At 53.9% G+C, this 7914-nt stretch overlaps 1 protein-coding gene across 1 annotated transcript; it reads left to right on the plus strand.

The window, feature by feature from the left end:
- Window positions 1–1479: 1479 nt before the first annotated feature.
- Window positions 1480–4116, plus strand: LOC108781200 (uncharacterized). Its single transcript, XM_018549115.1, has one exon. It carries the CDS (start codon window positions 1480–1482, stop codon window positions 4114–4116), a length of 2637 nt encoding a protein of 878 aa, XP_018404617.1.
- Window positions 4117–7914: the final 3798 nt, after the last annotated feature.

Raw genomic sequence — 7914 nt, forward strand, 5'->3', positions numbered from 1 at the left:
TTTTTTTTTTTTTTTTTTTTTTATATAACATGATTTTTTTTATTATTACAGATTTTTTTAAAGTGTGCTGTTTTTGTAATTTTGACTTTGGTTTCTAACATGTCTGCATACAAAAAGAAATTATTTGATGTTATATAAAAAATCAAAAAAAATCCCAAAAAACCAAAAAAAAAACCCAAAAAAAAAATCCCAAAAAACCAAAAAATTCCCAAAAAAAACCCCAAAAAACCAATAATTTCAAAAAAATACAAAAAAAAACAAAAAAAATAAAAATTCCAAAAAAAAACCAAAGTCCTAAAATTTCAATTTCATTGGTTAGGTTCTGTTTTTAGAATTCTCTGGTTGGGTTGGGTTAGGTTAGGTTAGGTTAGGTTAGGTTAGGTTAGGTTCCCCTCATCTCCCCTGCGTGGGGCACGGCCTTGTCGTGGCGCAGGGGCTCACTCAGAGATCCTTGAGGACTCTGGGTGCCAACAGTGCCCGTACGGAGCCTCCCGTTAAATAGGGAAGCTCTGTACCTTTGGGGGATTTATTCCCTGTGGTGAGGAACATCCTTTGGATGAGGCGGTTCCTGTCGTTTGTTCGGGCTACGCCCATCATCGGTCCAGGCGACGGGAGCTGAAAGGATAGAACATCTATAAAGGCGTGACTCTGTGAGTATTTTTGATTGTTTGGTAGAAATTAGGCCGCGGACCATCTGCGAGTGCCCATGTGTTTTGATGGGCGAATTGTCTCCCTCTGTCTGGACGGGCTTATGCCCTTCATCGGTCTGAGCAGGGGGGGGCATGGATTCTCTCGCGTTTGAAACTTTGGAGCGAGAACGAGAGACGGTGCGGAGTCTCCCCGAGAATGTTAACTTTTGTTCGTGCAGGTGTGTCTTTGACGAGTATGTGATGTAGAGGTGTAGAAGTAAGACGGGACTCCGCGGCCGACCGGACGTTTCTGGTGCGGGGCGCGTTGTCCTGGGTCCGCTGGTTCTCGCGGGGGTCGGGGGGTGGGTTCGTCGGGGGGGCCTTATCTGCCCCGCGCGGCAGAGAGCGCTGTTACGAGGCGCGCCCTCGGCGTGCCCTCCTTCCGTTCTTTGGGGGGACTGGCGGGTGCTGGTGAGGTGACGGTGGCCCGGTCTCTCGCGACGGCGTCCCTTCCGAAGCGGGGGTTCGGGCGGCGCGTGTAATTGCTGGTCGCCATGGCGGGGAGGATGCGGAGGGGGCGTCGCCTTCGTTATCCGAGTCGTCCATGGGGCCCCCTGGGTGGCGCCACTCACACCGGTGCCTCTCGTGTCGGAGCGAGGGGACCCCTGAAAACCCCGGGCATTGCATTTCGCCCGGATGAGTAGGGGGCCGGAGTCCAGAGCCCCCGATGATGTCTGCCGGGGGCCCGAGACATAGCCCTCTCCCCGGGGGAACTTGGGGCCTCATCCTTTTTCGGGTGAGGAGGGTATACCCTGGAGGGTCAGCCGGTGTGGGTAGTGGGATTATTCAGATGTCAATTCCTTTATTAAGTAAGAGTGTGGTGGAAAGTGGTGTGTTGGAGGAGGGGAATCAGGGCTCTTTGTTAGCATCTGGTCCTGGCGAGAGGTCTGCGGAACCGGTGGCGGAAGGCGAGGGTTCGTCCTCGTCATTCTTCGTAAAGCCGAGCTCCTCGCGTAAGAGAGGGGGGTCCAGAAGTGGAGGGGGTAGCAGTGTTACCGACGATCGCGACACTATTTTGGAGATATCCTCTGACGAGGACTCTATCTCGGTGTCTGCGGTGGATAGTTTCTACGTGGCGGAAGAAGGTTCGGATGCTTCTCCACCGGAGAAGGCCTTGTATCTGAGAGCGGGATCTCAGGCCTCTTCAGTCTCTCGTAAGAGAGACAAGTCTGGCTCGGTTTCGGGTGACAGCGATAGAACCACTGGCTTCTACGTGGGAAGACGGAGAGAGGTGGAGCGGCTGAATGAGGCTAAGAGTGCTTCTCTTAAGCTCGATAGAGAACGAATTATTCGTTCGTGGAGTCACATAGAACTCTTCAAGAAGTCGAGGATTAATTTGAATGAGATCAAGAGCAAACTCGAAGATATTTCCAGCGAGGAGCTTGTCAGGAGGGGCTCTTCCAATATGGACGAGGTAGTAAGAATCGCGCGCTCCTCGTCTAATTTGAAGGGGACTCTCCAGAAGGGGTTGAAGACCTCTGCTGCGGTGACGTATGGGATCCTGGCTGTGCTCAGGGAAAGAATGTCATTGTCCCAGGATGAATCTCATCTGGAGGAAATCAGAGTCTTAAAGAAGGAGGTATCTTCCTTGAGGGTGCGACTGGAAGACGAAGTAGAAGCTGAACGGAGGAAGGCTCTTCAGGCTGCGGGTGAGGCTGAGGCCTATCGCTCTCAGCTCGAGGCTCTGAAGAGGGAGACAACTGGTAGGGAGTCGGTGAAGAGAAGTCCCTCTAAACGGGTCCCTTCTGCTAAGCTGAGGGCTGCGAGTAGGGTTATCACCTCGGACTCGGAATATATGGAGGTGGAAGAGGAGAATCGGGTGGTTCTTGATTCCCCGGAGAAATGGCCGGTGGCCAAGATTCCTATTGGGGGAGGGGTCAGAATCGTTCATGACGATCCGGAAGTCAACAGAGCCATCTATGAGGAGAGGAAAAGAATCCAGAGGGAGAAGGATAAAAACAAAGGTAGGAAGGAGAAACCATTGGGCTCTTCTCCCGGGCCCTCTGCTCCTGGGTCTTCACTCAGAGGTGATTCCCCGGGAGCTTTAGCAGAGCTGGTTAGGAAGATAGTCTCCGAGGAGGTGGGTAGAGCTCTGGGTAAACCGCCTGGAAGAGAGAAAGAGAAGCCTCGCATCAAGAGTGTGGAGATCATCGAGCCCGCCGGTGGGGAGAGGTCGTCTTCTTTTAGGGGCGCCCCTGGCGGAGAGGGGAAGTCCCCTCTCTCTCTTCCCAGTACGCCTGGGAAGGCGAAACTGAGGGAGGACGGCCATTGGTCTTTGGTGGCGAAGAGGAAGCCTAAAAGAGGGACAGCGTCGACGCCATCTACTCCTAAACAGGGAGCCAAGTCTTCAGAGAAGGAGACTACAGTGATTTCAAGGAGGAGGGCTCCTCGTAGCGCGGTCGTTCAGATCAGCTGCAGAGGGGAGGTGAGCTACGCGGAAGCGATGAAATTTGCGAAGCAAAACATCAAAGTGGAGGAATTCGGAATCGATGATCTACGTCCAAGGAAGGCCCGTACTGGGGCCCTTCTGTTGGAGATCCCAGGTGTGGAAGGTAGCAAGAAGGCAGACGCGCTGGCTAATAAGATGAGACAGATATTCTCAGGTCAGGAGAATATTCTCGTTTCGCGTCCTGAAAAGATGGCTGAAGTGAGGATCAGGGACTTGGAGGAATCCGTGTCCGTGGAGGAAATCGTGAGTGAGTTATGCTCGCTGACCAAGTGTAACCCATCTAGCATAAAGGTTGGTGAAATATCGTTTGCCCCGAATGGCATGGCTGTCACCCTGGTGAGGTGTCCGTTGGTGGTGGCTAACTCTCTCATCAGAGATAGGAGGATTAAAATTGGTTGGGCCAGGTGTAGGATAGAGTTGCTTCCCGAGAGGCCTCTTCACTGCTACCGTTGTTTGGAGATTGGCCATGTTCGGTCTCAATGCAGGAGTGAAAAAGACCGCAGTGAAACCTGCTACAGATGTGGTGAATCGGGTCATCCTGCGAAAGGCTGCCTACAAGAAGTGCGGTGTGTTATTTGCGCGGATAGAGGCCTAAAGGCCAATCACCGCATGGGTGGTCCCGCCTGTAAACCGGACATTAGGAGAGGTAAAGTATCTACGGGGCTTCCCTCCTCTGGGAGGCCGGTGGCGGTGTCCATGGACATAGATGGACCGATGACTTCTCGCGGTGCGGGTAAGCCGGTGGAGGTTCCAACCATGAAGGATCCATCGTCATCTCGTCCTGTAGAAATGGACATTGACGAGTCTCGGGAGGCTGCCGGGGATTCGCGGACGGGTTCCCAGGACGCTCAGGCCTCCACGGTGGCGGACTGGCCTGTCTCTGGTACCGACTGGGAACATGGCGGGAGGGAGGCCGCTCAGGCCCAGTCTAAGGTGGAACAAGTTGGAGGGACTTTGACCGAACAGGATGACAAATAGGCTCCTACAGATCAATGTCAATCACTCGAGGGATGGCCACGACCTTATGCTTCAGAGGATGCATGAGGGGGACTTTGCGTTGGCAATAGTGTCGGAGCCGTACGTTGTGGCATCTGGCAATCCGCTGTGGTGCGTGAATGACGAACACTCGGTCGCGATCGGGTGGAGGAGGTCTTCGGACTCAGTCCCTTGCACACCGAAGGGAAGGGGTCCTCATCACGTCGTGGTTAAATGGGGGGATTCTTTCGTAATCGGAGTATATATCTCGCCGAGTATCAATGTCTCGGATTTCGAGCGGGCTTTGGATGAACTGGAGCGTGTTGTTCGTCGTTTCGATGGATCTCCGGTTTTTCTCCTCGGAGACTTTAACGCAAAGGAGGAGTTGTGGCAGTCTGCGGTAACCGATGTTCGCGGCGCGATATTAGTCGAGTGGCTGAGCGCATTGGGACTTGTTTGTTTGAATCGTGGTGGCGTTTCCACGTGTGTTAGACTTCGCAATGGTGTAATCTACGGCGAGTCTATTGTTGACGTGTCGTTTGCGAGTCCCTTGGCCGAGAGGAGAGTTCGCGAATGGAGGGTATCTCTGATGGAATCCGGATCGGATCATCGGTATATCGAGATCACTGTTGGTGACTTTGTGTCTCAAGTTGAGAGAAGATCCCGCTCTCCAGAGAAGAGGTGGTCTGTTCGGCAATTGGACCGCGATCTTCTTCAGGCGGCTTTGGAGGTGTCCACATGGCCGGACGTTGGACCCCCTGGTGAATGGAATCTGGAGGATAGGGTCACCTTCCTTCAGAATATTATGGCAAGAGCCTGTGACGTGGCAATGCCGAGATCCAAACCAGGAGTGAGAAGAGCGATGCCCTGGTGGACGGCTGAGATTGCTCGACTTCGTGCTGTCGTCACGGTCGCTAGGCGCCATCTGAAGAGATCCCGAAGACGCAGGGGATCCCAGGAGGATCCTGATGGGGTGAGGACTCTGCGGATGGATTACAAGGAGGCTAGGGATGCGCTTAGCAAGGCCATTAGAAAGGCTAAGGCCAAGTCATGGGAGGACTTCGTGGATACTCTCAACGACAATCCGTGGGGCCGTCCATATTTGACGGTCTTGAACAAGCTCAGGAGATGGGCTCCCCCTTTAACGGAGTCCCTGGAGAGAGACGTCTTGGACAGGATTCTGGAGGGCCTGTTTCCTGCTCCGCCTGCCGAGGAGTCGGAGTGGTGCGAGCCTCCTCCCTCTGTGGTTGAATGGAACGAGGATTTAGCGGTGACGGATTGGGAGATCGTGTCTGCCGCCCGTCGAATGAGAATGAGGGATGCCGCCCCGGGTCCCAGTGGCGTTTCTTCCAGGGTCTGGACTGCCGCGAGTGGAGTCGTGGGCGAGTGTGTTCGACTGCTTTTCACGGAGTGCCTGAGGCGCGGTGTGTTTCCATCCGCGTGGAAGAATGCCAAGTTGGTGCTCTTGCGGAAACATGGGAAGTCAGATGGCGATCCATCCGGATATCGCCCTATCTGCCTTCTGGATGATGATGCAAAGCTACTGGAAAGGGTCATCGCGGCTAGGGTCAATTCCCATCTCTGTGGGAGGGGACCCAACCTGGACCGTCATCAGTTTGGTTTTAGAAGAGGTAGGAGCACGATCGATGCCATTCAAGCGGTGCGACAGTTTATGCAGGATTCGTTCGAGCGGGGCGATGTCGTTGTGGCTGTATCGTTGGACATCCATAACGCGTTCAACTCTTTGCCTTGGGGCACTATCGGCAGAGCATTGAGTGCTCACCGGGTGCCTTCGTATCTGCGCAGAGTCATCAGGAGTTATCTTGGCGATCGTAGGATTTCGTTCTCTACGGAGAGTGCGGCGTGCGGAGAGAAAGCTATCCGTAGGGGGGTTCCCCAGGGTTCCATACTTGGCCCTCTGCTGTGGAACATCGGCTTCGACAGCACCATGAAGGTGGAGGATATTCCTGACGATACGACAGTGGTGTGTTACGCGGATGACACTATTGTGCTGGGTTCCGGTATGAACTGGGGCGATGCCGTCTTGGTAACGCAGGAGGCCGTGAATTGTGTGGTGCAACACATCGAGGAGCTGGGCTTAAAGGTGTCCCCATTGAAGACGGAGACGGTTGGCTTCTGTCGCTCTGGAAGGGCTGCTAGTTTCGACGTAAGGGTAGCCGGAGTAGTCATCAAGTCTTCTCCCAACATGAAGTACTTGGGTTTGACCTTGGACAGCAGGTGGAATTTTCTGAGTCATTTCCAGAGAATGGCTCCTCGGGCGGAGAAGATGGCCTTGGCCCTCGCGAGGTTGCTCCCGAACCTCGGTGGCCCTAACGTCAGGGTCAGGAGATTGTACTGTCATGTACTAAATTCGGTGATCCTTTATGGTTCGCCTATTTGGGCGTACGAGATCAGTAACAACAGGAGGATCTTATCCATTATAAGGTGTTCGCAGCGGAGGATGTCGGGTAGAATTATCAGGTCTTATCGCACGACTTCGTTCGCGGTCAATACGGCGCTCGCAGGTATGCCGCCTCTGGAGTTACTGGCGAGAATGCAGGCCGATGTTTACGAGCGTGTTTCTCGGTTGCGTTCCGGCCTTTCGGAGGAAACTCCGGTCGATCCCGATGAGGTGAGGGAGGCCAAATTGAACGCGAGGAGTGTCATGATCGACGAATGGAGGAACTGGATGCGTCGTTCCGGCCACGGTGGTGGAACTCTGCTGGAGGCGATCGAGCCCCGGTTGGAGGATTGGTTGAACGCCGGTGTCGGCTTATCGTTTAGATCGACGCAGATACTTTCGAACCATGGGTGTTTCGGAGGCTATCTTCACCGTATTGGGAGGGAGAGGAGCGCCAGGTGTTGGCACTGTCCTTCGCCCAGTGACTCCTCCACTCATACGCTGCGTTTTTGCCCTGCGTGGGATGGGGAAAGGAGGGACTTGATGGCGGTTATCGGACCGGATTTGACCCTGCCGGGTATCGTCGGGGCCATCATTTCGAGCAAGGAGGGTAGAGAGGCATTCGTCCTCTTTTGCGAGAGGGTGATGCGTAGTAAAGAGGAGGCGGAAAGGGCCCGCGAGGGCATCGGGTAGGCCTTTTAGATGGTCTAGCGGGCTTCTGGGCGATACATCCAGGAGTCTCGATAGGGAGAGTCTTGCTCTCGAGTGTTGCGTTTTGCGATATATAGCGGTAAGTTTCGCGTGAGCTGCGTCAGTTCTGCGACGAGCTAACCGATTAGCGGGGGGCTCGCATAAATATGCGTGCGTCCGGGTAGGCTCGCCTGAGTCCCGCACACGAAGACGAACCGATTAGCGGGGCGTCTGCGGACTCTAGCGATTAATGTCCACCCTTTTAGAAGTGGTGGACCGTTTAGTATTAAGTTAGGTTTTAGCATTAATATCCCTCTGGAGGGATCGTTAGTAGTAACAGAATTTGTATGCGCTGAATGAATTCTGTGTGAACGTTGGATGTCTTGGGCACCGGTTCCTGAGACGGGGGTCTCAGGTTCCTCTCTGTAAGGTGTCTCGTTAGTGCGTGGGGAGGTGGGATCTCTTCACGCTCTTATCGGTGTTTCGCGAGATGCGATGCGTTTTGGCCGAGCCGGAGGTATTACTGCAGTAGAGTTCCCGGCTCGGTCTTGGTTCGCGATGTCAGGATCCCCGTGTGGTTTTAGTGGGTAGGCCCCGACCAGTTAGGTTGGGGAGAGTCCCACATAACCCGCTTCTCTCCCCCGAGGGAGGCGGGTATGCGTAAAGCATTTCCACACGTTAAAAAAAAAAAAAAAAAAAAAAAGGGCCCC

This window comes from Cyphomyrmex costatus, unplaced genomic scaffold, assembly GCF_001594065.2.
Source record: "Cyphomyrmex costatus isolate MS0001 unplaced genomic scaffold, Ccosl1.0 scaffold794, whole genome shotgun sequence".
In the NCBI taxonomy this organism is placed as follows: Eukaryota; Metazoa; Arthropoda; class Insecta; order Hymenoptera; family Formicidae; genus Cyphomyrmex; species Cyphomyrmex costatus.

Bases quoted from the DNA above. Each gene is read 5' to 3' on its own strand.
- LOC108781200 (XM_018549115.1), top strand. From the start codon at position 1,480: ATGTCAATTCCTTTATTAAGTAAGAGTGTGGTGGAAAGTGGTGTGTTG.